At 54.4% G+C, this 27,589-nt stretch overlaps 9 protein-coding genes and 1 non-coding gene across 10 annotated transcripts; 3 read left to right on the forward strand and 7 right to left on the reverse strand.

The window, feature by feature from the left end:
* Positions 1-1,831: 1,831 nt before the first annotated feature.
* Positions 1,832-4,248, reverse strand: VDAG_03364 (serine/threonine protein kinase). The gene is made up of 5 exons (XM_009657229.1): positions 3,859-4,248; positions 3,502-3,800; positions 3,186-3,428; positions 2,976-3,124; positions 1,832-2,922 (listed from the first exon to the last, which is right to left on the reverse strand). Exons 1-5 carry the CDS (start codon positions 4,086-4,088, stop codon positions 2,578-2,580), a joined length of 1,266 nt encoding a protein of 421 aa, XP_009655524.1. The 5' UTR covers positions 4,089-4,248; the 3' UTR covers positions 1,832-2,577.
* A 644-nt stretch (positions 4,249-4,892) lies between these two features.
* Positions 4,893-5,654, forward strand: VDAG_03365 (uncharacterized protein; the record flags this gene model as incomplete). The annotated part of the gene is made up of 3 exons (XM_009657230.1): positions 4,893-5,009; positions 5,110-5,168; positions 5,255-5,654. The coding sequence occupies 3 exons, from the start codon at positions 4,893-4,895 to the stop codon at positions 5,652-5,654; spliced, it is 576 nt and encodes a 191-aa protein (XP_009655525.1).
* Positions 5,655-6,225: 571 nt separating this feature from the next.
* On the reverse strand, positions 6,226-7,724 carry VDAG_03366 (AMP-dependent synthetase and ligase; the record flags this gene model as incomplete). The annotated part of the gene is made up of 6 exons (XM_009657231.1): positions 6,226-6,336; positions 6,498-6,619; positions 6,671-7,076; positions 7,154-7,319; positions 7,446-7,572; positions 7,625-7,724. 6 exons carry the CDS (start codon positions 7,722-7,724, stop codon positions 6,226-6,228), a joined length of 1,032 nt encoding a protein of 343 aa, XP_009655526.1.
* Positions 7,725-8,470: 746 nt separating this feature from the next.
* VDAG_03367 (uncharacterized protein) lies at positions 8,471-9,244 on the reverse strand (the record flags this gene model as incomplete). The annotated part of the gene is made up of 2 exons (XM_009657232.1): positions 8,471-8,762; positions 8,838-9,244. 2 exons carry the CDS (start codon positions 9,242-9,244, stop codon positions 8,471-8,473), a joined length of 699 nt encoding a protein of 232 aa, XP_009655527.1.
* A 1,056-nt stretch (positions 9,245-10,300) lies between these two features.
* On the reverse strand, positions 10,301-10,367 carry VDAG_20110. Its single transcript has one exon. It is a non-coding gene; the product is annotated as a tRNA-Gln (tRNA).
* Positions 10,368-10,495: 128 nt separating this feature from the next.
* VDAG_03368 (uncharacterized protein) lies at positions 10,496-11,996 on the forward strand. Its single transcript, XM_009657233.1, has 2 exons — positions 10,496-10,875; positions 10,940-11,996. Exon 2 carries the CDS (start codon positions 10,976-10,978, stop codon positions 11,921-11,923), a length of 948 nt encoding a protein of 315 aa, XP_009655528.1. The 5' UTR covers positions 10,496-10,875; positions 10,940-10,975; the 3' UTR covers positions 11,924-11,996.
* A 3,505-nt stretch (positions 11,997-15,501) lies between these two features.
* On the reverse strand, positions 15,502-16,140 carry VDAG_03369 (uncharacterized protein; the record flags this gene model as incomplete). Its single annotated transcript, XM_009657234.1, has 2 exons — positions 15,502-15,868; positions 15,932-16,140. 2 exons carry the CDS (start codon positions 16,138-16,140, stop codon positions 15,502-15,504), a joined length of 576 nt encoding a protein of 191 aa, XP_009655529.1.
* A 677-nt stretch (positions 16,141-16,817) lies between these two features.
* VDAG_03370 (uncharacterized protein) lies at positions 16,818-18,371 on the forward strand (the record flags this gene model as incomplete). The annotated part of the gene is made up of 1 exon (XM_009657235.1): positions 16,818-18,371. One exon carries the CDS (start codon positions 16,818-16,820, stop codon positions 18,369-18,371), a length of 1,554 nt encoding a protein of 517 aa, XP_009655530.1.
* Positions 18,372-18,876: 505 nt separating this feature from the next.
* VDAG_03371 (carboxylic acid transport protein) lies at positions 18,877-20,567 on the reverse strand (the record flags this gene model as incomplete). The annotated part of the gene is made up of 3 exons (XM_009657236.1): positions 18,877-19,742; positions 19,806-19,936; positions 20,017-20,567. The coding sequence occupies 3 exons, from the start codon at positions 20,565-20,567 to the stop codon at positions 18,877-18,879; spliced, it is 1,548 nt and encodes a 515-aa protein (XP_009655531.1).
* Positions 20,568-23,614: 3,047 nt separating this feature from the next.
* VDAG_03372 (pheromone-regulated membrane protein) lies at positions 23,615-26,497 on the reverse strand (the record flags this gene model as incomplete). The annotated part of the gene is made up of 1 exon (XM_009657237.1): positions 23,615-26,497. The coding sequence occupies one exon, from the start codon at positions 26,495-26,497 to the stop codon at positions 23,615-23,617; it is 2,883 nt and encodes a 960-aa protein (XP_009655532.1).
* Between the last annotated feature and the right edge of the window lie 1,092 nt (positions 26,498-27,589).

Here is a 27,589-nt window from a genome sequence, read left to right on the forward strand (position 1 = left end):
ATGTACCCCCGAGATGATCAATCAGAAGGCCAAAGTGTAGTCAATGAAGGTATCCAGGCTGGAGCTGGCGGGCTTGCGGAATTGCGTGTCCCTGGAGTCCATCCGTCGTCGCTCTCCGCGAATCCGATGCGGATCTGGGGTCTTGGTGTTTCGGTTAGTCATCACGAGGGGCACCGCCACGGCCAATTCGAGATCATCCCTTACTAGGCCACATGTGGCAAGGCCCCAGACTGTTGAGCTTAGTGATAACAGTGCATTTAGGGGTGACAATAGTATAGTTGTTTTCGCTAAGCTCTATGAGGTACTAAGGAGTAGCTGATATAGGTTGAGCTATATTACGTAATCCGCTCCCTCCTCTTAGCCTACTGTATTTTAGTGCTCGATAGTCCCTAGCGAGACAGGGGGCCGGAATATTAGGGAATACCCCCCTTAGCTATTATAGAGTACTCGTAATAACTCTATTCTATAAGATAAGCTCGCCCCTTTACTTATTATAGGCCTCCTTAGTTAGTATATATAGTTCTGTCAATCGGGATTACCTCGATTAGTAGTATCCTCTTAAAGAGTTATACCTCTTAGTTACTAAGATTAATATATCTACTAATTCTCCTAGTTCCTTTATTATATACTCTTTAGCTATTTTATTTAGATCTAAAGAATATAGATCTTTTATTAATTCGCTTTAGCTTTTATTCAGTGCTTTATAGTTATAGATAATCTATATTATTATATCTTCGCTATTTATTCAAAACCTATTTAGCTTAGGGGGATATAGAAGTTATTCCTTAAAATCGCTATCCCTTCAAAGGCTAGAACGGTCTCGGGTATAGGGATATATAATAAAGATCCGAGAGCGCTATAGTAGAATCGTGATGTATAGCTATTCGAATCATAACTGATAACCTATAATATATACGGATTTAGCTATAGTACTTCGCTCAACTTATAGATTTAATAGTAATCGAAGGTACCGTGGAGCCTATATCAACAAACTGATAATATCAGGCGTAAGCGTTATGAGGCCCTTCGTGGGGGAGGGCGGGTATCTCCTGCGTCTCACGCTGTCTCAATCACGCAACAACCCAACGGCACACAGCACATTGTCACGATAGCCGGCGACCTGCACCGGTGCCGAATGGTCCGTCCGCACAAGGAAGCTACTGAGCCCATGGAACCGAGCCATACCGCCCAATTTTCCCACCATGCCACAAGCATCTCCGAGCCTGAGGTCTTACGAAGACTACCCTATCGCCATTGTATGCGCCATGGCTTCAAGATGAGCGCCGTCCGCTACATGCTCGATAACGAATACACCCACCTGCGGGCTTAATAGTGACATGTGTGATCACGTAGCTCCTCCTGCGTTGGGAACTTTGTGGAGCCCTTAAGCATAAATCGGCTGGTCCATGATGCATGACGATGGGCCTGGCCCCAGAGAACGCCACTCCAGCCCGTCACTCTTCGCTCGCCTAGCACTGCAGTATCGCTTGTTCATTGTCCACCGTTTGTCTTCTTCATGTTAACAAGAATCTCTTCAGCACGCCTTCCAGCTGTAGCTGAAACGCCTTGGCTTACCCGCTGGGTGCCACCCTACCACTCTTGCTTGATGACATGTCCGCTTGGAACTGAAAAGCGAGGCAGCCATCGTTCTCTACCTTCGCGACAATAGAATCTAGGACAGTCCTCGCCTAGCCATCTTTTATCCTGCCGTTTGGGCGGCCTCATTCCCAGATGCCGAACACCCTGAACCCAACTTGCGTTGTGACACGTGAAGCCCTCTATGAATGACTTGACTAATGTTAACAGAGGTAGAATGCCGCCTCGGCCGGGATAAGATGCAAAACTTGGTCCATTCAGTATCAACAATATGCTGGAGCTGAACCACTCTTGTGCAGTCCCCAAGACTACGACTATGTACTCTGGGAGCATTCCGGCACAAAGCTCAAGGCTCATGTTCTAATAGCCTCCTATATACTATCCTCCAATACTTGTGCTCGTGAAAATGCTTCGCGCATAATGTTTTCACTGCTGCCAGCTTTAGGCCTCATGTCAAGGTCGAATAGAAAACTAGGTCTGTTAAGATTCTCCTCCGTCGAGCAGGCGTCGTCGAAGTAGTGTTGCAACGACTCATAGTTTCTTTCAAAGCCCAAGTGGTCCATGATGTAGCACGGCACGGCTATACCAGAAGTTGGAGAGTTTAGGCTCCGCGCACCCATTCAGCCTATCGCCTCGTATCGAATGAAAGAATTCCACCTACGACATTAAGCCCCCCAGCATTAGCTCCTCCGCTGCAAGGTCCTCCATGTCTTCGAAGGAGACAGGCACTGGCTACACAGCACTGCAAAAATGGCGAAAGAGCTTGTCATCGGCCGTCTTGATAGTCAATGTCGATACAGGAAGGTTCAGGAGGCAGGTGTCGCTCCTCTGATCCTCTTGGCAGCGGCCACTCCGAACTTGGTCGCAAGGCACTGTGATCGATTCGACTGAACGGTACATTGTATGTCGGCGGTTTCTGTGTTCGGAAACAAAGAGTACCGTCCTTTGAATATGTGCAAGGAAGCTGGACGTTGCCCACGATCATTCCTCCGCAAGACCCACATGGGAGAAAAATGGATGGTCAAGGAGCTGGGTGATCTGACTTCGTCTCGTAGGCTCGGTCGTGACCATCCTCCGGATCAGATCGAGGAACAGGTCACTCCCCGGGTCGAATTTTGGTCGACGAGACTCCCAGGCCTGCTCTGTATCAAAGAAGGGTGGTACGGGCTGTTTCCAGCTCTTGGTACTCTCGCAAAATGTCTCTAAGTCCCAAAATTTGGACCATTCCTTCGGTGGTGCCCCTCCTAGCCGCAAAGCTTGGTAAAATTGATACTGGGAATCACCTTGGACTAGCAGTAGTGGACATCCTGTTTTGATCTGGTATACCTGCTCAACCCTTTTAATACGTGTATGACGTAGTATTGGACAAAATAACTTACAATACACCCAATTGCCCAGATGTCCGCTTCTTTGCTCCAGATGGATCCGGATTTTCCATCAGATAATGTATAAATATAGACCTCGGGCGGTCGAATCGTGGGAGGAGCAGCACCTGGTAGGTCTTTGGGAATTTTATTTGCCCAGGAGGCTAATGATGACACGGACCTATTAGTAACGGGCTGGACAATACGTGCGAGACATTGGCCTACCTCGTCCAAAATCCAAGATCTTCAAACAGATCTCCTCGCTTGAGGGGAAAGAGTGCTGATCTAAAAGAAATGCTCCTAAGGAGACACTTTCGGCAACGTAACTCGGTATTGAGTCCATTGGAAAAGATGGGTCACGTGGTACCACTGTTATAACAGCAGGGTCTGCAAAGTAATCTGCTATCGTCCCTTCATCAAACTGCTGTAATTGTGGTATTGCGATACTGAAGTTAGCATAATGGGGGTCTAAACACCAGCCGTTAGCAATAAACCCGTAACTGCTCACGTTCAGGATTTAGTCCTTGGGGTTACGCTTTACCTCCATGTACCAGGCCCTCGTTGTGTAGAAAATCAAATCCCCTCAATACTTGTTCAATCGCTTTGTGAGGCGGACATTTCTGTTGGATAGACATGCTATCGAGGGGTAGAACGACTTCCGTTACCAGACATTCATGGAATCCATTCGGGCCCCGTATCGTAAAGATGTCGTATACTTCGACCACATTATTGTAGCCTGGCTTTCCGCGTCCAATCTGGTGAATTTGACTGAGAATTCTTGTTTCGTTGCTCTGAATGAGTTCATCTGATCCATTGCAGACTTTGAGAGCAACATATCTTCTGTCAATCAATTATTGATTGTTAGCCGGTGCTTGCGATCTTGAAGGTCAAGATTTACTTCTCGTTGAGATCACGCGCTAGCCAAACGGTAGAAAATGCCCCAAACCCAAGCTTCTGCGCGATCCGGTATCTTGGCTGCTTAGCGTCGTCATTCATGCAACTGCCACGCTTCGGAAGGACATCGCCGAGAAGGATGGGATGGAGTCCGCCAGGCTTGTACTTGGCTAGGTCTTCAACTCCAATGCCGTCCCCGTTGTAAAAAAATAGATCTTGCTGCGTGGGCGGCATCGTGGTAGAGGGACGGGTGATTCAATCACCGCGGAGCATCCGCTCAAAGGATGGCTTGATGCAAGAAAGAGGATTCTGTGGACCTTTTAAAGAAGGGGGGATGGAAAGGGCGATCGACAAAGAGCGGTGTCGAGCGGCAGAGATTAGCCGCCAATCGTTCATTCGAATGAGGAGAGTGGAGGCGCGAGTTACGCATATCGTTTTTATAACGAGCCGCTGGCGGCTCCAGGTGCCCCCCTTCAAGGCTTTGCCGAACCCCGTAACCAGTTAGCTCTACAGCTCCTGACCCTTCGTCATTTGACCAATGATACCCTTCTCCAACCCAGCATAGCCTCTCTTGAGGGTTGCAAGAGCCGACACATTCCTGACTGCAATTAAGTGCAGGCCACGGGACATCTTCGAACCCACACATCCCAGGGATGAAACGGTCAGGATGGGGGAATTGTATTTGATTGCCGCCTCGCCAGTGGGGGCATTAATTTTGCCGCGCGCTTCAGGGCCTTTTACTTCTCACCCCTTCAGTTGAACCATGCCACCCTGGTCTTGCTCAGCATATTAAACACATGGAACTGATAGCAGCGGCTACCGTTGGAGGCACGTTGGGATTTACGACTGAATAGCATCACTGTACCTATTACCCATTTTCTTTTTACTGGCTGGCCGCAACCAACGTCAGAAAGCTATATAAACCCCAGCCTGGCAGCTGGCCGTTTGAAGTTACTACCCACCACAGACTCCGTTCTCATCTTCTCTGCACAGCACGAGAGGCCGGGTCTCTTCTCAGATAATCTCAACTTTAGCACCATGTCTAGTCAGGGACACGTCAACACGACCGACTACGATGGTACACCACTTTTGTTATTGTTTCTTCTTGACAAACGGGAAGATGTGGACGAAATACGGGCAGACCTGGACAATCAGGTAGAGGTTCTTCGGGCCTTCGCCACGGCATGGAATAGGGGAGTCAAGGTGTTACCAGTTCATCGTTCTTGCTACCCCACGTCGACTAATAAAAAGACAGGATGTAAACGGTAGAAATCCGCTCTCTGAGTCCCAGCCATGCAATGTCTTGGTGATGATGTAAGAAACTACAGCCTGGCGACTTCACTGTATGCCTGATCGCGTGAGAAGCTAACATTATATAGTAAGCAACAACACCTGTCTAGCATATCGCCTAATGAAAGAGTCCACATGACGGTTAAACCAGCCTCGTCTGCTTTGTGGGCATCCGAGCCGCCTTTCGTGAGAGGAATCGTACATGTGTACTCAGCAAACGACATTACGGCCAATGGATTCGAGTCGTATCTCATTCAATCAACCTCCAAGACTAAGTACGGATCAGCCACGATGAAGACGGCTGTCGACAATGCCATGGCCAAACCGTACACGCAGAAGAGCCACGGTAGCAGCAGCAGGAGCCATGGTAGCAGCAGCGAGAATCAAGGCACCGGCAAACCCGAACAGCAACCGTCAGGGTACTTCGACAATGGAGTGCCATATTACTACTCTGAGTCTCAGCAGAAGTACTACTATATTGGCTCGGACGGGAAAAGACAGCCTTGCTAGTCGAGCCCAGCTTTCGGGTGACAGGCCTGTGTTGGTTAGTACTATTATCTGGAGACGAATCTTTATTTTTTTTCACTTTTTTTTGTTTGCACCTGCGAGAACCATTCATTCTACTTGTTCTAGGTTTGGTACTGCTATCAATTAGGTCTTTGCCGCTCAGTTTGTTAGCTATAGTCTTTCATTAACTGAACAATTAACGGGATTTCTTGTACTCTTTTGATATCCCATCTCGAGGTTCAGATTGCAAGCGCTGCCCGGATCAAATCCTCACATCCAGTGATGCAATCAGGTTCGTCGATGACTACACATGATGGGTAGTCGGACCATCGGCACAATTGAACCGGGAAGGGATCCAGGTCATCATAGGCAGGACCCTGGCGTGGGCAAAGCGAAGTGGCGCAACGTTTGAAGCCGAGAAATCGCCGTCGTCCGCTTCTCACGGATGACGGAATGCATCGACAATACCCCCTTCACGACAAACAGGCCATCCAGCCAACAGCACAGACAAGAATCCAGATGCCATCATGGACTAGTAACTGCGGTATAGGAAGCATATTGACTGTAATGGTACTTATGAGGCTTCGGGGCCTACCGCCATCGACCGCGGGGCCAAACTATTGTCAGGGGACCCTGCGGGTTCCCTGCGGAGTCGCCAAGCAGGGGGTCGGCGGGGGGTTAAGGGCTACGAGAAAAGTATATATAGGCTGCGGAGGGCCCTCCAAGCTGCGGAGGGCCAGAACTCAGATGTATTCCGACTTCCTACCTATCTTCTATCTGCTGCGGACCCCGTGTGGAAGACCTCTTCACTCTGCTCTAACCAACGCTCTGACAGGGACCTCGTACCCACGCTTCGCCCGTCACTCCAGGCGTGACGTCCCTCACTTCCTCGTCGACGATGCGCATCTCGCTATTGGCGACGAGCATGGCAAGGCTACCGCTCGCGCCCCTCTCGTTCAGCGGCAGTACTGTCATCGGTCCTGAAGCCTCACTCATCTACCAAACTTGCCCCAGTTGACCCCCGCCCAGCTTGCGCTGCGCCGCATTTTGTACCTCGGCGCCCATCGGCGCGGCGCTCGAGAAGCCCACGACCATCGTGCTGAGCTGGTCTGTCACAAAGGGCGCCTTGGCGATGGCGAGCCAGACGGGCGGCGGGCTTAGGAGCATCGTGGCGCTGTAGCGCTTGCCGTGGGCCACGAGCTGCGGCAAGTCAAACCGTGTCATCCAGAAGACGGTGCCGCCGACGTAAGTCTGCAACGTGATATAGCCCTGGATGCCCGAGAGATGCGTTGTCGGGACGTGCGCGACAGTGCGGAATTCGAGCTTCGGGTCGTGCCGGAAGGGTTCCATGAAGAGGAAGACGGAGGCGACAATGTTGGCGTGAGAGATGGGGGTCGCTTTCGGGGGGCCGGTCGTGCCGCCGGTCTAGACAATGCAGGTGGTCGTCTTTTGCAGGATTTCCATGTCTGTGACACGGGTCAGCTGTGCTCATCTGAGGAGACGTGGATCTGCGTGCTTGACTCGACTTGGTAGAGTTCCACGTCCTCGCTGTCCCCAAAGTATGTGAATCGATCTTCGGGTAGGCCTGCGAGTGCGCCGGCAGACCCGGCAAGTGCCTTGATGTCAGGGCTGCAGATGAGCAGCTTGCTCTCCGTCATGGCAACCTGCCTGGCTATGTCTACTGGTGAGCACGCGACAGTCGCGCCGGCGGCTATGATGCCGAGGAAGACTGATGGGCACAGGATGTGGCCGGTCAAGATGACACGAACGGCGTCACCGTCGCGAATACCTTACTGTGTTCGGATCGTGTGGGCCAGCCTCTGCAGGTGGCTGATCTGTTGCGCCATTGTCACGTTGCGGCTGGGATTAGCAGCGTCGGCGTGAAGGATGGTGTCGCTCCTGAGCCTGTCATTCTGGGGATCTGTATCCTCTTCAGCAAGTTTCGAAAGCTGACATGAACGAAAAGAACTAACTTTCGAAGAGAAACGACAAAAGGTCGAGACTAGGAATGTCCACCGAGTTCGGTGCGCGGTAGATGATCGTGTCCCCACGCTTCTCGACTATGGATGCCATGTTGGCTGTTGCTTGCAGTGTTCTCTCTGTCAAAGCACGATTGTTCCGACCGTGCTTGCCTTCCAAGCTTGTACCACTCTGGATCTTACCTTGAGAAAGGCGATGGTTATATACACAGGCTGACCCCTTCATAAGAGCCACGGGAGTCTGACATGCATATCGTCGAGTCCAATGTAGTGACCCCCTTCGTACCTGTGGTAAGCGACGCAACGATGCTGACACTCCGCTCTCCAGCACTCGCTCAATCAGGGGTCTCGAGATGCCCATCTTACGCACCCTGTCTTCGCGTCTCGTGCTGGCGTGAAGAGGCTAGCTGTCCTGGTCTGCATCGTCATTGGGGATGATCAGCGCCTCGAGCTTGCCAAACACAAGATTTCGGACTTAGTCGCTGACGTGAGTTTTGGCCATCGTCCTCCAATCCTTCCACAAGACCAGACAGCACGTGCAGTCAGATTGGCCCGGTGGTACCCAAAGTCAATCGAGTTGGAGTCGACTTCACATCACTGCCGAACCCAAGCCAGACAATACCGATTGGGCCGAGGTTCGAACATGACACAAGTAAAATTCTCATTATAGAAAAGCCAAATCATCGCTACCCCTCCATGTACACCACAGGAAGGGCGGGAATAAAAGCAAAGCCAGTCATCAAGATCATTCGCAATGCAACGCCCCTGGTATATCGCCCTCAGCAAAAGCCCCCTTTCTCTCCCGTCTATCAACAGAGCACCCTTCGTGGATGGTGCCGCTCACGCGTACCGCGGCTGGTGGCTGAGCTCGTGCGACTCGGGGTGCTGCCCGTACACCGGCTTGTTGTAGTCCTGGCCGTACGCCTGGCCGGCATACTGGGCGCCGCCCTGGGCATGCGTCTGCTGTGCGTATGGCTGGTAGGCGCCGCTCTGCTGGTAGTTGAGGTTGGGCTGGGGGGCGTGGGGCTCGTAGCCGGTGGCGGGGTTCACGGCGGGGGCGTACTGCAGGGTCCCCTTGCGGTCCTTGTGGAAGATGATGGCGGCGTAGATGAGGAGGCCGACAAAGGAGAGGCTGGAAGGGCACCTGGTTAGCAAAGGGCCAGGGGAGGAAAGGAGGTGGGTGGGGCAGGCGAGGGATGCGACTCACTAGATGATGACAGCGATGGCCGTGGATGCGGCACTGGCGCGCGCGCCGACAAAGGACAGCGCGAACAGGACGGTCCAGACGAAGGTCTGGATGACGTTGATGATGAGGAAGAACTTGGGCGACAGGTTTCTTCGCGCGCGCTTGATGATGGCGACAAGGTCGAGCGATAAGCAGAGGGCGAGGATGATCATGATGACGACCCAGATGGCAATGACGGCGTTGGGCGAGAGGTTCGTGCCGAATTCGGTCTCGAAGTGGGAAATGTCGTCCTTGTAGCGAACCACGACGCTGATGGCGAGGATGTACACGACGACGTTGATGGCCATGACAAAGATGCGAACGCACCAGAAGGGGATCAAGATGCGCTTGAGAAAAGGCGAGGTGTCGCCGACATTGTGCTGGCCCATGGTCGCGAGTTTCCTTGCTTGAGGTGACTGAGGTGTGGTTTCGTCCAGGGATTCTGCTGCCGCTTGCCTAAGGTACGCGTGCGAGACTCGTTGGTAGAGAACCTTCAAAGAGGCGAGAGACTGGTAGTTGAGGTGGGACAACAAGACAGAGATGGTGGGTGACAGCTGCTCGACGAAGAATAATGAGCTCCAGTGACCCTTATACGGCTCTTCATTTCCCGTCTTACTTTCCACGATAATTCTACCCCTGCCGACGGTTCAGCCCAAAGATCCGCCTAAGCTTCTTGTGCCAGGTTGCAGCACTTGGTGCTGCTCTAGGGTCGACTGGTGCACTGCATTTCCCGCCAGCTTCAGGGGTCGTTCATCGGCTGTTGGCCAATGGGACATCTCAAGCCCGGGATCCTGATCCCTCAAGGAAATACTGCGAGGTAGCTGAGCCCCTCTCTCCACAGCCCGGTACAGCCCTGTGGCTTACAAGGGTCGGGTATGGGCTCTGGTGTGCCGTTGTGCCTAATTCTGGGTGTGACAGGCTCGTCAGGCTTTGCCGAGCACGCGACGGCATGAGACAGACGGCGCTTAAGAAGGGGCCAACGACAAGGGCAGAAATCAGTGTGGGAAGATCGAGGAGCGTGGGTTCAAGACACGGCAGCAGGCATCTCGCAGGAGCGAGTGCATGGTTTGTTGGTCGGCGCCTTGGTCGGTCTGTACGTTTGGTGAAGGTCACATCGCGCTGCGTCTATGTTTATCATAGTGGACTCGTACAATGCCCCAGTCGCTAGCATGGGACTTCAGTAAGCGACCTTGACCCTCCCTCGTGGGGACGCTTCACAAGACCATCATTAAGCGGAATGACCAATTGGCACGATCGGCGGCTGTGGAGAATTCACACTGAACTCGTCGCTCGCATATGAGCACTTGGTACACTTCAAGGAGAGGGCAGATGCTCCGCGGGGAAATGCATGCTGACTAAGGGAAATGGAAATGAGCAAAAGTAAGCGGATGCACAAACCGGGTCTCTTTTGAAATGAAGTTACACAAAAGAAAAAACTATGTAGGTCCAACCAGGAATCGAACCTGGGCTGGCGGAATCAGAATCCGCAGTCATAACCATTACTATGATTGGTTAGCGGTGATTTAGGCGAAGGATGGAAGAGAGACATACGACCATTAGACCACTCGGAAGTCTGTGAGTTATTAACTCGGGGTGTCGTTCGGCCCCGGCTGGTGGGCTTATGTTTGGCAACCTAAAAGGCCTCGATCGTGGGCTTTGCCCTCTGCCTCCACCTTCCAGCCGGCTCCATCAGCTCGGGGCGCCGTGGGCGTGAGTCGCGACAGCGGAGGCACTCCACGTCTATCCAGCATCCCACTTGGTGACCGGACTGTTTACCCGATCCCATTATTATCGCAACGGATGTCGCTACACCAAAAAGAGGCATCAAACCCGGCTCCATTTGGATGGCATGTGAGATGATCATTCATGTCCTCAGTCATGGCAGGCACTTGGCGCAGTGTCATTATCCCGTTGCGAAAGTTGCGCATGAATGGCCTGGATCGTAACCTTGATGCGTAGATGGGCGCAACCTTGATGTCAGTACCGGACGCCACCACGAAATATCAAATCCGGGTTTAAGGTATTTAAACATGGCAACCCCTTTCCCATTGTGGAAAACATTTCCTCACCGCTACCCCATAAAGGCTCTATAAAGGCGGTACTCATTACCCACGGACAACATGAAGCAGCCCAAGACCACTGGTCTCTCATCTGACGCAGGCCATATGCCTGACGAAGGATGTACGGACATGCAACCACCCCAGCAACATGACCCAGCTTGGTATATTAGCACGAATCGGTGGTTTTGCGAACACTGTCTCTGTTCTCATCCCATCTCGGCAAATGACCTTCCGACCTCCTCCAAAAATTATAGTTCGTGCCACTGGAAGAACCCGAATTTCTATCGGGGAGTCGAAATAAGCAGCATAGTGGCTGCGAGATACTACAATCTCCAAGACCATCACAAACAGATCATCCTGCGGAACGTTCAGCACTTTGATATGCTCGACTTCGAGGCCCGGCGCCACCTCCGCCATCTTTTAAGGATTGCCACCTTTCAAATTCAGGGCGGCGACCTACCACTTACGCTAAAAGTGACACCACGCGTCGTTAAGCAGCAGAAATCGGGCACCAGCACAACCAAACTCCTAATCAAGTACAGGTGGACGTATACGCCTGCCGACCAGCGAGTCATAACTGTTACGGATCTCAAAGCTATCAAGCTTTGTACCCATGTGGGATTTCAGCACAACGTTGCAGATGCGTTACTGGACCCGACTAGCATCACGTCTCGTATGAAGGCTGCTCTCTGCACCCCCCACGGCTCTGTACAAACAAGCAAGCTTCCAATCAGGTCCGGCTTTTGTCGCGACTGTCACCTCGAATACACAGTGGGCCAGTGGATTGGCGACAAACGTGTTCTCGTCGTGGCTTGGCAGGATATTAGCCCTCACGACCCGGCACTGGACAGCACGAATCCGACGCAGACTCCCGACGATGGCGGCCACATGCCCATCAGCGGTCTTTTCGAAGAAAGCAGACAGGTTTTTACACCCCCCGCGGAGGCTGCCAAACATTCTAAGACGAGGCTGGAAAGGATCAAAGATTGTCTGAAAAAGATTGTCTGAAAAAGATCAGACTGTGATGAACACCGGGTAAGGTAGTCATACTAGTCAAGCAATACCATTTGCCCGTTCAGTCAGAAGTCTGTGTTCAAGCCTGGATCAGCCATTTCATTGTCTCTCCGCAAACAAGACATCTAGTCGCATCTGTTGCTTCACCACCGACGCACAGGCACACTCTGTGCGCGAAAAGGAATCATATATAGATTATTTAAAATGAAACCATCCCACCAGCGCAATTAACACCATCACCCAAAACCCTCCCATCGCCCAAAACACGCTCCAATTGAAGCGCTCCCCCGGTGGGGTGGCCCCCGCCTATGAGAGCCACACCCACCATGGCCAACATTGGCATCCTGACTCTTTTCCTCCTCCCCCTCCCGTAGGCTGGTTCTCGGCGCCGGGGGTGCCGGAAGAGCGCTGGGGGAGGGACGCGGAGGGGGGGAGGCGGCGGGGGGATGCCGGGCCATTTGCTGCTGGCTGGCAGAGGGGGGAAGTGGAGGGGCGGGAGGGGATTGGCGACGCCGGGATTGGCCGTGATGCTGCCAATATTGATGCTGCTGCTGCTTCTGCATCTGCTACTGCTGCTGCTGATACTGCTGTTGCTGCTGCTGTTGCTTCTGCCACTGCTGCTGCTGCTGCTGCTGCTGCTTCTGCTGCTGCTTCTGCTACTGCTGCTGTTGCTGCTGCTGTTGCCTCTTCCACTGCCGCCGCCGCTGCTGCTGCTGCTTCTTTTTCTGCTGCTGCTGCTATCGCCGCTATTGCGGCTGGCGGGAGGGCGAGGGGGGAGACCTCGGTCGTGTTGGCGGCGTTTTTGCTGCCGCCAGCAGCGGGTTCTCCCACAACAGACTTGGCTTTGGGGGGGGCGGCCAAAGCGGGAGAGGATGGCGTAGGATGGGAAAGATGTTTCAATTCGATGTTTTCGTAATCCCTGTGCTCAGTATCAGTAATGCCCCCCTGTACTCTTTGAGCTTACTTACATTTTGTATTTGTGCCTGTGTTGATGAAAAGAAGCCTCCAAGTAGAAGACGACAAGGGGGAGCGGGCTGGACATACCCAGACAGTGTCTCAACTATCTAGGTACTTACCTTACCTGATAGCATTTTCCTTCGACAGGTATCTCTTCCCCAAAATCTGCGGCGAATGCTGATGCCGGCATGACTGCCCATTCTTGATGGCCTTGGTATCAGATGAAACTTCCGTGGCAGCTTCCTTGAGAGAACAAACCCAGGATGACTGCCGTTTGAGGAGCGATGACTACTTTCAAGGGCGGTTCACGTGAAGAAACAGAGTCATACAGCAAGGGCGGTGGCTTGGGGCGACTGAATTGGCATGCATCACAGCAAGACCGACTGAGCCGGCCGTTGACAGCGATATGGCCTTGAAAGCAATCCATGCTGGTTGATGCACCAAAAGAAGTCAAGACTACCTTACCTTCCTAAGGCACGTATGAAGAAGGAACACTGGTCTTGGCAGTACTTGGAAAGCTGAACGGGTGGAAGACCTGGACCTGAGGTGTGTCCGGCCTGAGTCTGGCCCGACTACTAGAAAACCATTTGGCGTATTCAATGAGATCAAAAGGAGCAAGAATAACGGATTGATGATGTGACAAAATGCCCAGTCAGAGGACCATCATACGACCATGTGGCATAAACAAACTAGGTACCTAAAGTACCTAGGTAGGTTCGCCAGAAAGCCTGAACAGCATAAATCATGTACTCTTGCATTCCATTCCCCACAGCTGAATCAATGCCATGAGCGACTTCCTGAAGTGTAAAAGATGGAATCCGGGCAGTAAGAAGTGAGAGCAACAATAAGACCGAAATGGAGCGATTCGACTGTTCCTGCGGAAGCAGCAGGCAAGTCGTTTCGCCCAACATCGGTGTCGCCGCAGCTGCTTCCAGCCGTTCATTCCATTCTGCCTTCCTGCCGCATCTGAGGAAAGAATCTGGCTCTGCCCTGATATACTTACCCGACATCACTACCTTGGGTAATGTAAGGCTGATTTCGGGCAGGTACCTTCCGGCAGTCGACGTCCTGCCACACCAGCACGAGGCTGGGGCGACAAGGGCCTGCCATTGCGCAACCACGACACCCACGCTACAAACGAACGAACTCGGCGAACACGACAGTTTTAACCCTGCACGAGCTATCGTCATCGAAACTGCACTCCTGGCGATCCTGCTGCTATCCAAGCTCGCGGCGGCGGCGCGCGAGTTTGGCGTGACGCCGCACATGTCATTGTCGGCTTCACAACACCCCAGGCAACGAAGATCGTGGACTGTTGTCTTTTCGAGGCTTTGAAGCAGGAGAGTCTCTCTTCCATGTCTGACAGGTACGTCCAAGTCTCCCCGCATGCATATTTTTCTCCTTCCCACTTACTTTTTGTTTTCATCAGATGGACCGCTCATACACGACTTCTCATGAATTACTGTAAGCTTTGTAGGTCCTCAATCGCTGGACTATTGAAGCCGAGAATGCTTCTAGTCATGCACATCATAAACGACGCCCTTCACCTCGCCAGCAATTATCAACCTTATAAGGTCCTCAAGTGCAACTGGTTTTATACTCTTTTCACCAACGAGGCTCTGGAAGACACTAAAATAGCATTGGTTTGTATGCTCACGATTCGCGAGACCACTAGAGGTGATTTTCATGTCAACACAGCCCATCTCGACGGACTTCAATCGCGGTCCGACCGCGAGGTGGACCACGAATCTTTGACCGTAATCCCGGGATGCTGCATGGGATTGGCAGGTCAGCTTGTGTTTTGAAGCAGTTGTTTGGCTGCTTGCTCAGTTATACTAATCCTAGAGCCTCTTAGATGTGATGTCGAACTCTCACTGCAAACGGGAGCCACGACAAGATTCTTTTTTGACGAGATGCCCAACATGGCTTTTCCGCAGCCAATCACCGCCAATTTTCGTAACAACATCCTACTCAGCCTGTACAACGGGATAAGCAGCGGAATGATGGCCATCATTCTTGATGTTTTGACCGTCGTCGCATTTTTAAACGCTCCCGGGAGAACTGCCAAGCTGAGGGCCGATGACTACAGGCCTTCGTCCTCTCACTCTTTTAACGTCTCAAGTCGGGTGGCCCCTTGGACGAATTAGATTCATCTCAACGTGCTTGTCATTTTGGTCTGATGGCTTTCGTCACTGGCTTCCTATCGAGATTCGGACGTGGCCGTCAAGCGCAGTACAGAATTCTTTCTGATGGGTTTGAAGCTTCTCTTGAAGACTCGAAATACAGGCCGTAAAATCCCTTGCTGTGATTCGAGTCTGATTTTGTTGCTCAGAGGCTTATACCTGTGGGTAGACGAAGTTCAATTGAATTGGCTCCTACCAGCATTGGCGGTGTGAGTCTGCTGGAATCTGGACTAACAAGGATGTGCTACGCGCTGCGAGGGCCTTTCCATAGATCGTTTCTGTACACAGTGAACTGGGAAAGCTTTTGTGGGAGAAATGTCAACGACGATGAAATCTAGTTGGATCACGGGCTTCATGTTATCGAAAGCAGTAGTCATCGCTTCATTATCTAGAATTCCGGTGTTGCCTGCTGGGAACACTATCGACACCTCATCAGATAAGTCTGAATCCGGGATACTTGATGGCGTCGAAATCAGGCTCAACCTCGTAGCCAAATCCCTCCAGCGCCCTGCGAGCCAGATTCATGGCGGCGCAGACCGAGACGGTACTGTACGCGGTCGCGGTAGGCGTAGGCAGAGTGGTGGTGACAGCCGTGATGCCAGCGCACGAACAGGCGCTGTAGTAGGCCGAGGCGGAGGAGCAGTATGTCGCGTAGGTGGGAACTGCTGTGGGCGTGATGGTGGCGGCGCCGACATCCTGACGCTTCGCAACCCCGGCGGTAGGGAGAGTCACGGCACGCTTGAGGCTTGTCGGATTCGGGATGTTGACGATGGTGACGGTCGTTGTGAGGGTTGTGGTACTGTTTGCCAGGGAGTCAGGCATGGCAGTTTGAGATCACTTGTTCATCAATATCGGCACTCACGTAGTGAAAGGGCTGACTGTCACGACATTGAGCCTTGAGCAGTCGGCCTGACGGCTAGTCAGAGGAGGCCTCACGCCGGCTGTTCCTCCGACCCCGCGTTGGCAGTTATTTCCGGGATTGCATTGCTTGGTCGCGCGTCTCTCGACAAAGCCGTTGCCGTACACGGCGGAGACGAAGACGGTAGGCAGAAAGAGGCTGGAGAACTTCATGATAGATAGATGAGATGAGTTGGTGAGTTGGTGGTAAGTTGTCTGGTGATGTCGCAAGAATCAATGAGGTCGAACAGCCTTATGGCAAAGGGAGGAGCAAGATATACCCCAGAATCCAGACATGGAGTTACCCCCGCCGATAAGTCAAGGCTAAGAGGATCGTCTTAGACCCAGACCGACGGTCGTTGACAGGGGTTTCCACATCACACGTGGTGATCCACTGCTGCTGGCACCGCTGGATCTCTCGATTAGGCAGGGCCTAGACCGAACAGCTATCCCGATGTGCGGTGTAGCGTGTGCAGCCCCAGAGTTGCGCATCTTTAGGCGAGCGTTGGAGCTTTCAGCTGGCGTCGGCTCCCCTGACTATTCGGCCAAGACCCGCCGACCTTTCCGCAAGAGGTGATGGCGCTGCATTGGGGCGATCAACTATCACCATGCTGCTTCCTTCGAGTTCAGGTATTGATAGCAAGCCCCGGGGTAGAGGGCCAGAACAGCACCAACGGATGAATCGGCTGACCTGCGAAATCAGTGGCTCGGGCTCGCCGAAATACGAGCACTTTTTTATCACATTGTGAACCGCAGGATGCTGTCTGACAACCGCTGCTGCACATCTGAGTTCAGCGGTATTTGTCCTTCTCTCGTCAACTCGACATCGACAACACCATCAAGCCCTCACGATGCTGGGCCAAGTTATCGAGCCAACAGCTGTGAGCTTTGCGCTCATTTTCCTGTTTGTTAAATTAGCACCCTACTTGCATCAAGCGTTTCAAAAAGACCATGGCGGCAGCCTCAAACGCTTCTCTCATGCCTCGGCTGCTATCAGTCCGCCAAAGCTCAGGTCGCAAATACCCTACATCGGCCACATCATCGGTTATATGCGCCAAGGAAACGACTACTTCAGCAATCTCTGCTTGAGGCTCTCGAACAAACGGCCCATCTTCACCCTCAACATGGCTGGAATCCAGCTGGTCATGGTGCAGCCAGAATTGCGCCGACACCTACCCAAGACCAAACACCTGCAGCTCAACCATCTCGTCGCAACTATGTTTCGTCGCAGCCTTAGCTTCGGCGACCATTCGTGCTCTCTGCTTAAGGAAGAGTTTGATCTGAGCCGCGGGTTTGGCGCCGACATATCTCGCATCTTCCGTGGAGAGTTCATCCCAAACTTGAACCTCCGGAAATACATCGACAGGCTAGATGCTCATTTCGAGACGAGCATCGATACTCTGCAGGAGCAGGGAAGTGGTACCCTGCGTGTCGAGGAATGGGTCTTCTCAACCTTTGTGGGGGCTCTGGGCAAGGCTCTATGGGACGATCACGCCGGCGAAGGTCCCTTCGCGGATGCGGCCTTCCTGGCAGACATGCGTATCATGCTGCTCAACATTCGGCAGCTGAACAGCCCACTCAGCTTTCTTTTGAATCCGAGGGCGGTTAGTGCGCGAAAGTCCGTTCGAAAAGCGCTGCAGGATGATGCATCCCAGACGTCGCACCCAGAAGACAGCTTCCTTGGACGATTGCGAGCTGCCTGTGCTGCGCACGGCGCCCGAGAGGAGGACTGGACCGACTACCAGCTGCTACTGATTGCAGGTGCGGGACCGAACGTAACCGCTGCGTCGACCTGGATGATACATCATCTGCTCGCCTGTCCAGAGTGGCTGGCTCTGGTTCGAGAGGAGGTGGACTCCTTTGTCGGAACCGAGGAGAGCCATATTGACCTGGCAGACGTACCCAGCAAGTGTCCTCGACTGTTGGCAACTTGGCACGAGGTTTTGCGCTATCACGGTGGTATGGCCATTGGCCGCTATGTACAAGAGGATACAACACTCGGGGAGGGCTGGAGACTGCAGAAAGGAAGCTACTTGATGACACCGCTGAGGCCTCATCATGTAGACCCGCAGGTGTGGGGACCTACAACCATGGCTTTTGACCCATCAAGATTCCTGAAGGCTGATGGCAGCATTGACGAGAGCCAGAAAAAGAAAATGAGGATGTTTGGGCTTTTTGGGAGCCTGTGCCCTGGAAGATTCCTGGCTATTAACATGACCATGGCGTTCGTCATTCGATTCATCTCTTCAGTAGAACTTCACACATTAGATGGCTGTCAACACTCTGTTCCTTCCGAGAGAGTTGAGAGCGTGGCCGGGCTGCCAACACCAGCATGGGACATGGAAGTGGGCTGGACGAAGCGCGAAGAGAATGCGAGGGCAGTGAGATTTTGTTTCAAGAAATGACGATAAATCGAGTTGATGAAGATGAGCATAATGATAGAAGCATTAAACTTTGACTGAGTGTTCGCTTCGCCTTCATCGCCAGCTTTCTGATGGCGAGACTATTGGGAAACAAGCAGGCTGTTGGATGGGAGCTTTCGCACAATAAAAATCATCCAATATGGATTGTCAATGTCTCAAGTCATTGGACAGGTATATATGCTGGCTAAGCAAGTTGCTCTTGTCGAGTTTACATATCGGAGCAATATAACGCTGCATAGAAGCGTAGAGCGAGCCAGAAAGATTCAACCACAATGCCGTGGATTTACGAGGGATGGATTGCAATTTTTACCCCAGTGGATCAACAAACGGTATCACAACCTCTATAATAACACAAGATTGTTTATAATTTTGATCTATTGTTTTGAGTTCAAGACCTGCGTGCGCGCCGCTCGAACGCTAATGCATCAAGAGCACTACCTGGACACAATGCGTCTCTAACCTTTAGATGTAAGCATCTGCCACTCATCTACCGCGCCGTCTCAACCCGCGACTCCTCCTTGGACTCAACGCCAGCCTCCTCGTCCTTCTCAATGTCAGCGACCTTCTGCTCGAGGTGGTCGTCCGTCTGCACGCCGGCCACAGCATTCTCAAACGAGCGGCCCCTCTTCTCAGGACCCAGCATGGTCGTGCAGACGATGCCCATGGCAATGATGGCGGTGGCGATGCCCATGGTCGGGCCAAACGCCTCAACCTTTGTGGGGCCTTTCTTGCCCTGGATGGTGATGAGCGTATTCTCGGCAATGGCGTTGACAATCTGGGCCGAGGGCGACGAGATGGCGTTGCCGAGCTGGTAGCAGATGCCGGGGAACGACGAGCGGAAGGCGGGCGGCGACAGCTCGTTGAGGTGGATGGGGATGACGCCCCAGGCGCCCTGGACGAAGAACTGCATGAAGAAGCCGCTGGCGCTGAGGCTGCGCTCGCCGTGGGGCAGGATCCAGGCGGGGATGAGGCAGGCCGAGATGAGGGCCGAGGCGATGATGGCGCGGCGGCGGCCGAAGAACTGCGACAGGTAGCCGATGATGGTGCCGCCGACGCAGGCGCCCGTCTTCATGAGGATCGAGGCGCGCGAGGCGGCGGCGTTGTCGAGCTGCTTCTGCGTGAGCATGAAGGTCGTGTACGAGTCTTGCGACGTGTGCGAGTAGTAGTTGAACCACGTCATGAGGATGATGCAGTAGATGCACATGCGCCACTCGGCGCGGATCATGGCCCGCGTCGCCCGCCAGAAGTCGCCGGCCGACGTGTGCGACTTGGCACCGCTGGCCTTGGCTTCGAGGAACTGCTGAGACTCGGGGAAGGCGACGCGGACGAGACCGACGGCGATGGAGAAGCCGGCTGGAGAGGATTTTTGTCAGCAGGTGCTTTGCTGGAAAAGTGAAATGTGACTGATAAGCTTACCAGCGATCCAGAAGACCGTCTTCCAGGTGTTTGTCTCACCACCGACACCCAGGTTGGCACAGGCGGCGAGCACGTAGCCAAAGGAGTAGCCCTGTTGTAGAATGCCGGACATGAGACCGCGAGCGTTCGTCCTGGGCCGTGTGTTAGTGTCTCACTCTCATCTTACTTCGAACCCTCAAGCAAGGGATCGGCAGTCAGGATCATAACGTACGGGCAGTGCTCCAGCGCCATGGCAATGGCGTTTCCGTAGACACCTCCCATGAAGAGACCAAACAGAGACCTGACGGCGAGGAACTGCTGGAAGGTGGTGCTGTAGATGGTGGCGATCTGCAGCAGGCCGAGGATGATCATGTTGGCAACCATGGGCCACTTGCGGCCCCAAGCATCACCAGCCAGACCAAAGGCCGCAGCACCGACTGATCGGAGAAGCAGCGTCAGGGTGATGGCCGTGGTGATGTCCGTCTTGGAACGGTCATAGTAGGTGGCGAGCTTCTTGGTCTGGATGGAGAGGGCGTGGAAGTCAAAGGCGTCAGCTGTCCAGGCGAGGAAGCCAACGACGAAGAAGAGCCAGTCGCGAGCAGACAGCTGGGCGAGGAGGGTGATGGGGTTCTGAATGGGGTCGGGGTCGCGCCACTCTGTGTGTGTTTCGCCCTCGGGGGTCGTGACGACGACGCGCTGGCGCCAGACTGTGAGGTCGCGGAGGGACTGCTTGGCCGTGGCGAAAGTGCCCTTGGCGAGGGGGTCCGCCTGTGTGACGGCCATCTTGCGGGTGGTTGAAAAAGCTTCTGGTTGTGTCTGTGGGTGGCAGAATACCACAAGGACGAAAACAATGGTGAAAAGGGTGTTGGCCGAAGGGATGTGTCGATGGAAGGTGAATCGACGACTGAGTAAGAGTTTGAGAGTAGAGGGAGGTTCATCTGGAAGACGACAGCCACCGTCTTTATACTTCGGCACTCACTCAGACAATATGACCAGTAAGAGATTTCCACTTCGCCTACAACAAGATCAGACACCTTATCTGCCCCGCGTCCTACACGCCCCGGAGTGCCACGGCCCATGGGGTACCCGGCCTTGACCGAGCGACGTGGTCAGTGAGTCCGTGGTGTGACGCCGCACCGCAGCCACGACAGGGTGGTCGCATGCACGCGGGACCAGGTACAGAGCAGAGAGAATAATGGCAGCCAACCGGGCCAACAGCAACTGATGATCCGCTACCCCGTGTCAGGTGGTAACCTTGCGGAGTAAGACAAAGGGCGATCCACACGAGGTGAGGAGGAGCTGGGGGCACTGAGATTCGTGATGAGGGGAAATGATGGAGGCAAGGGGTTTCCGTGTGGGGAATGGTGTGAGGGAAAAGTATTCATGTCGCATCGACGGAATGGGTTGTATCGGGTGCTGTCGTGGGGGGGGGGGGGGGGTTGGAAAGGAGTTATTGTTGATCTAGGTGGTGGCGGTAGCGCTGATGGTGGTGATGCCATGAGAGACACGGACTATGCAGGGTTGACGTCGTGTAGCGTATTCCATTTCCTCTTCACACCATCCTTGCTGATTGGAAATGTGACAGACCAGAGAGGAAGAAGCAAGACGTCCAAGTCGAGGTTTGAAGAAGTGGTTGAAGAAACACCAAGGGACAGATAGCACAGCGAACAGACCAAGATCGACACTTTGCCAAACAAAGGAACCCTAAAAATAAGGCCAAACCTCCCAAAGTCGCCATCACCGCTACTTGTTCGAACACAACGCAACCTCGTAAAACACCACAGCAACTCCTGAAGGACCCCCCCACCAACTGTCCGACCCCCCATTTCGATAAGACAGATTGGCCACTTGTTGAGAGTCGTGACTCTCTCTCTCTCTCCTCTTCTCCGCATCTTTGTTTTCCCCAAATCATCGAAAAATAACAGGAGCCTCCCCCGCTTGGATCCTCCCGTTCGACACAACCACTGACCGAAAAAGCCCGATGACTCGTCGAGTGTGCCGTCTTCCGCGGTCTTGCAGGGGATCGTCACGTCGACGATACGCTGGCACGGATAGACCGGCATAGCCAGCCCACGGCTCACAAACGCCCCGTAGGCCACCGCAAGCGAAACGCCTCCAGGTCTTTTTTTCTCCCTCTTTTTTTTTTCTCCCTCTTTTCCCCAGAGGCCCAACAAGCTTACCGATAAGCTTCTTCTGGGGGAGGCTGTGCGATCTTTAATTCTCGACTCTCCCGAAGCTAAGCAAAATCTCGCGACAATCATTGCCTGTATACGTCCTTGTCCCTCTGGTAAATGTCTCTTGGGAAGGGCCGGTAGTTTATCTGCCCAACCGCAGGGTCCCTGACGTGCATCGCAAAGCAGTCGCCCTCGTCTGACGTTTTCCCTTTTTCGAACAGGAGGCTCAAAAAGTCAAGCAATCGCCCAGACTCTTGGCACAGCGGGAAGGGCGTTTGCGTGCGCACGCGCACAACCTACCTACCCCCCCCAAACCCTCGCAAGAGCCGAAAGTTACTGATCCCTGCATCGTCGTGGGGACACCGCGCACTTCTGTCCGGGCGGGAGAGCCCCCCAAGAAGGAAAAGGAAAAAGAATATTCCAACCCCTGCCCGTCCTTCCCTGCCCGTCCTTCGCTTCCGTGACAGACCTGTCAATGGGATTCCAGACCGTGGACGCGACACCTGTGGGCATCCGCGGGCAGGCAACAGAACGCCACGGCTGAAGCCCCCTGCGCCTGCGGGGATCAGTGAGTCGAATAAGTGCGCCGCCCGCTGGCTTCTTCGCGGCGTGCTCTGACTAGCATTGTTCGAGAAGCCATCGCCGAATGCGCTTCGAAAATGAGCCGGGGGGGAACAAGGTGGGGGGCGAGAGGAGAGCGCGTGGGATGGGAGGCTGAAGCGGAGCTTTCCAGCATTGCGTGGGCGACGTGCACTCGGTCAGGCCATTCCACCTACCGGTTCTTTGTCGCGCGGGCAATTGACCGCTCTCGAGATGGCCAGGGGGGGGGAGGGCGTCGTGTAACACCTGGTACCACGTTGTGACCAGTCAAGCTTTTTCTGGGGGACGTCAGGGACGAGAGAAGCACGGAGCTAGCTCACGTGGAGAGGAAGTAAACCCGTGTTACTACAGGTATAGAGGTTGTAGGTCTGACTCGGGGACTCTCCACGTCCGGAAGCTTTTCCCCCCTTTCCCTTTGGTGAGACGGAACGTGATGCCAAGGGAAGAGGAGGCGCTGCGGTGGTGGGATGATTCGTCCGAAAATGCAATTCATCAGCGTGAGCTCAACGGCGCGTCAAGTCAAGCACACAAGCGAGACCAGCACTGACGACCATGCAGTCCCGTCGCGGCGCCTCCGTGCTGTCCCGCGCCTCGATCCCCTCGTCCTATTCTCGTCCGCGGCGCTCCGTGCAACCGTGACATGTATTGTTCATCAGGCACCAGAGCATATTCGTCGAATAGCCGAAAGAAAATATCTCGTGTACGTTTCCCATTCCGAGTACATGTACATACCAGACAGACGCTTCGCTACCCCGCCAAATCAAACCCCATAACTCCGGTGAATGTCGTGTCCGGAAGGTTCCGTATCCCTTCCTGAATGCTAATGCCGTTGCCAATAATGAGACTGATGCTCATGCTGATGCCATGCCACACCATGTCGTGCTAGACGACGATAACCCTCCATCCAAGTCTATAGTCATATCGGGTTTCTTCCGTTCCGACCCGAGCGTGGGCGGTGGAAGCCAATCTTTCTTCACACGACGTGCAAGACTTTGCAAGGACTTGCCATCTTCTCTCACATCCCTCTCAACTCGCTCACTCACTCACAACGTCCCCTCAGAAACTCAATAATCCACTCCGTCCTCCCCCTCTCTTCCCCAGAGGATACACAATAAGCGCACTGAGGAACAACCCGACAGTGATGCCAATGGCAACCTGGATGACGGCAAACAGCACGTTGAACGCAGACGTGTTAAGCTCCTGCCCGCCCGCTCCGCCCGTGCTCGTGCCGTTGCTGCCGCTGGTGATCTGATCCGCTGACGTGACGCCTGCCAGGAGCGAGCCGCCCGCCGCGAGACCGCTAGGCACCTGAACAAAGATGGCCGGGAGCATGGCTGCCGCCGCGAGGCCGTAGCCGACCGTCCTCTGCTTACGAGGCGGCTCATGCTCGGCCTTTTCTCTCTCGATTGAGTTGGGCGAGCTCGGTCGAGATTCGACGTCCAGAGGCGTGTGGCCGTGCATCTGGTACGACTCGGCCGGCCGCTCGTTGTGTCGGCGGCTGGAGCTCCGGAAGCGCGGAGCCACACGCAGCTGAAACCAGTCGACGAACTCAAACCATGCCGTGTTGACGTGCCGGCCGAGACGAGAGTACAGGTTGGCGAGGATGCCGACCGTCAGGGCGCCGAGCATGTTGGAGATTTGCGTGTTGCCCTGGAAGTAGTCGCTCGAGTAACTGTTGACGACGAAACCGGCCAGCGAAATACCCAGCATGACGGGCGTCTGCTTCCACTTGGCCTGGTTGACGACGCACAGGCAGAGCGTGAAGGCCGGCACAAAAAGCAGATGCCACTTTCTGTCGAGGGGGTTGTGGCAGAAAGTGTCCGAGACGGCGTGTTCGCGGTCCACCAAGCCGTAAATGGCCGTGCCGATCGTGATACCGTAACCGAGGAAAAGCGTGTAGATCATAGCGTACACCATGCGAACACTGCCGGCGACGAGATTGTGACTCTGCAGCTCGAGACTGCTGCAAAGAACCATGTAACCGGGGAGGATGAGGGCGATACTGCTTTGTGCCAGTGCCGAGAAACAAAACAGTTGGCCACCCCTGATGGAACCAAAGGCTCTGGCGAGGAACGACGTGATGATGGCTGCCGTGATTTCAAACACATTGGCGTACAGCTCGTTGTTGGGCGCCACAATCAACTGCAGCCAGCCCAGTATGCACCCCAGGAGAAAAGCAATGGGCATGTCGATGAAGCGACCCTGGAACGCAAAGGGCGCAACGCAGGCACTGGCAAGGCCATACACGGGGACGCGAACCCAGTTGTTGAACTTGAGGTTGCGAGACATGATGTTGTCCAACTTGACCGTAGCCTCATCGACACCCATGCGGTCGTGCACGACCTCCTTGTACAGCTCGTGCACATCTCTCAGCTTGCCGAGATCTACACCCTGAGAGGTGCGGACGATTTTCACTTCGGTCGTGTGTGTGCTGCTGTCGTCAAAGCTGATGATCATGCAGCCAGGGATGTAGAGGAACTGGCCCTCAATCTCCATGACGCGGGCCGACATGGTCATGTACTCCTCCAGCCGATGGGTGGGGGCGCCGTACATCATGAGGGCGCGGCAGAGCTTCACGAGATACTTGTGACGCGACAAGATCTGAGCAATATGCTTCGTGATGCGCACCTTTTCGTCACGCTTCTTCTTCTCCTTTGACTTGTGGCTCTTGGGCGATGCTGTTCCCCACGTGCCCGACTTTCGCTTTTTCCGGTCGGGGATCGGGTCCGTCTTGATCTTTTCGGCGACCGAGCCGGACATGGCGTTCGATCCTGGCGCCATGAACATGGAGGACGACTTCATGAGTTCATTGAGGGCAAGGGACGACTTCGACCCTTGGTGCCGGTGGTACCCAAAAAAGCCGCTACTCGGGCGAGATCGTTCCCGGGGGGACCCATGTGCTGAGCTGGGCCTCGACGGCGGTTGAGAGACTGGCGGCGAGGGGTTGGGCGTGGCAGTCATGGGCGTAGTACGACCGCTGTTGTCACCGCTGTCCTTGCCGCCGTCGTTGTAAAGCTTCAACAAGGATCCGAGGATGCCGCCGTGGTACTTCTCAGGGCGGGGAACGTATTCTTGGGCGTAATTCTTCTCCTCGGTGGGCGTCGCGGGTCGTGATGCGGCGCCCTCCTCAGGACGGAACCTGAACATCTCGTCTCCGTCACGCCGCCTGCCTCGCTGGGTATGGGTTCGCACGAGGTTCTCAGCCGTCAGATGGGAGTTCTTCCTCGGCCTCGATCGAACAACGCCAGCGTCAGCAAACCTGGATGTGTCCAGACCAGTCGCAACACTGTCGGCCTCCTCGTCCTCTTCGGCAAGTGACTCAGCAGTCCTGTCAAGAGATCCTCGTCGCGAAGGAGGAAGGGAGTAGCTTCGCTCGACGCTGACGGCAAGACGGTCGGCGCGCTGACGGGCCTCAGCGCCGGACCGTTGCTGTCTCTCCGAGGCTCTCTGCTCCGCCCAGTCGGCCTTCTGCCGCTCGTCTGGTACATCATAGCTCGTGTTGCGCTTGATGGCGGGGCGAGGTCGAGCTGGGCCGGTGATGGCAATGGCAGGGGCGGTAGGTTCGTTGTTCTCGGACTCGGTGATGAGGATCTGGGTCAAGGCTCTTCGCAGCTCGGCTGGCTCGGGGCCATCTCCCGTGTGGTCGTCCTCGGGTCTGGGTGTAGCAAAAGGATCGGGCGTTGGGCTCGAAGGAGAGAGATAGCCGTCATCGATGAGAATGCTGGATCGGTGGTCCTCCTTTCCACCCGTGAATCCCACCCTCTTCTTCTCCTTCTTGTTTGGGGTATCCGAGTTGCTCCTCGAGTACTCGGGCCGGGGTGGTTCAGGGATTACGATCCCACCGTGGGTCTGAGTGGATGCGGTTGCCGGCGCGGGGGAGCCAGAGGGGTCTCGAGACTCTGGGCTCGACGAGTCGCTTCGGTACGTGTGGTCGGCCATGGCGATGGTCAGCTCGCCTGGCTGTCGATTGAGGCCTTCGTGCCGGCGTAGTAAGAGATGAAGAGAAATTGATCAGCTTGTCAAAAAGGCTGGCGTTACTAAGCCGCTTCAGACGAATGATGCTCGGAGTAAGGACGAATAGTTGATGAACGCTTTGGGCGTTATCTGCTGGATAACGGTACTGAGCTGTGTCGGTGATGTGTCAAGGGACTGCAAAGCAGCACACTGGGGTGTCGTAGACCATGTCGAGGAGCAAGAGAGTCGAGCTGGTGTTCCGGATGAAGGAGGGATGGAGGGGGCATTTGATGGAAAGCGAAAGGCCAGGAAGGACCTTCATCCAAGACAACGACGACCAATGCCATGACTTCTCCGGGCGTGGCAGGCATGGCAGGCATGGCAGGCATGTCCGCTCTTTGCCCGCAAGGCATGCTTGAACATGATGGTGCTTATCGTAGCGGGGCCAGGCCAACGCCAGAGCAAAGCTTCCCGAAGTCCGTCACAGTTGAGATGGATGCGCAACGCAAAGAGCCAGCAAAGCGGGAACCGAAGGCGAAGCAGGGAAAAAAAAGCCATAAAACTGGAGTCGTTAAAATGGGTAGCCCAGGCTGGCGCCCCCCACTCACGCGGCACGGTTCCACGGCCGTCCGAGCCTAACGCACTGGCCGTACCAGGGCACCATGCCCTGGTGCCGCAGGTACCTGCTGCTGCTAACGACAGCCTCGTCACGCAATCCGTTTTCGTCTCCCGTTCCGTCGTTCCGTTGTTTTCAGGCAAGTCAGGACAGACGAGATCCTCAAGACCCCCTCTCCCAAGACGGCATCCACTTCTTGGTGATGTGACCTTGGTGACCCATCCGTTGGCATGGAGTGTCTGGACCGAGATCGAGTACATGGTGCCTCTCCCCTGCTGGAGACCTCTATTTCCAAGCATCAAGCCAAAACCACACCCCCTCGTCGACCCCTTCGAACCCTTCGACCTTCGACCCCTACGACCCCAGGGCCCCCTTACGATGGTCTCTATCAGAATAATGGAGACCTTGACCAAGCTAGCGATGTGCCGACCATCCCATCGAGGTTCCAGAGGCCTGTTCTA

Source organism: Verticillium dahliae, genomic scaffold (assembly GCF_000150675.1).
Source record: "Verticillium dahliae VdLs.17 supercont1.5 genomic scaffold, whole genome shotgun sequence".
Classification (NCBI taxonomy): domain Eukaryota; kingdom Fungi; phylum Ascomycota; class Sordariomycetes; order Glomerellales; family Plectosphaerellaceae; genus Verticillium; species Verticillium dahliae.

Excerpts from the sequence above, each read along its gene's own strand:
- VDAG_03368 (XM_009657233.1), top strand. The coding sequence starts at position 10,976 with ATGAAGCAGCCCAAGACCACTGGTCTCTCATCTGACGCAGGCCATATG.
- VDAG_03364 (XM_009657229.1), bottom strand. The coding sequence starts at position 4,088 with ATGCCGCCCACGCAGCAAGATCTATTTTTTTACAACGGGGACGGCATT. Across the intron at positions 3,429-3,501 it reads CGAGGGCCTGGTACATGGAG|ACCCCCATTATGCTAACTTC; the intron begins GTAAAGCGTAAC and ends GCTGGTGTTTAG. Across the intron at positions 2,923-2,975 it reads TCTGGGCAATTGGGTGTATT|GTATACCAGATCAAAACAGG; the intron begins GTAAGTTATTTT and ends AGGGTTGAGCAG.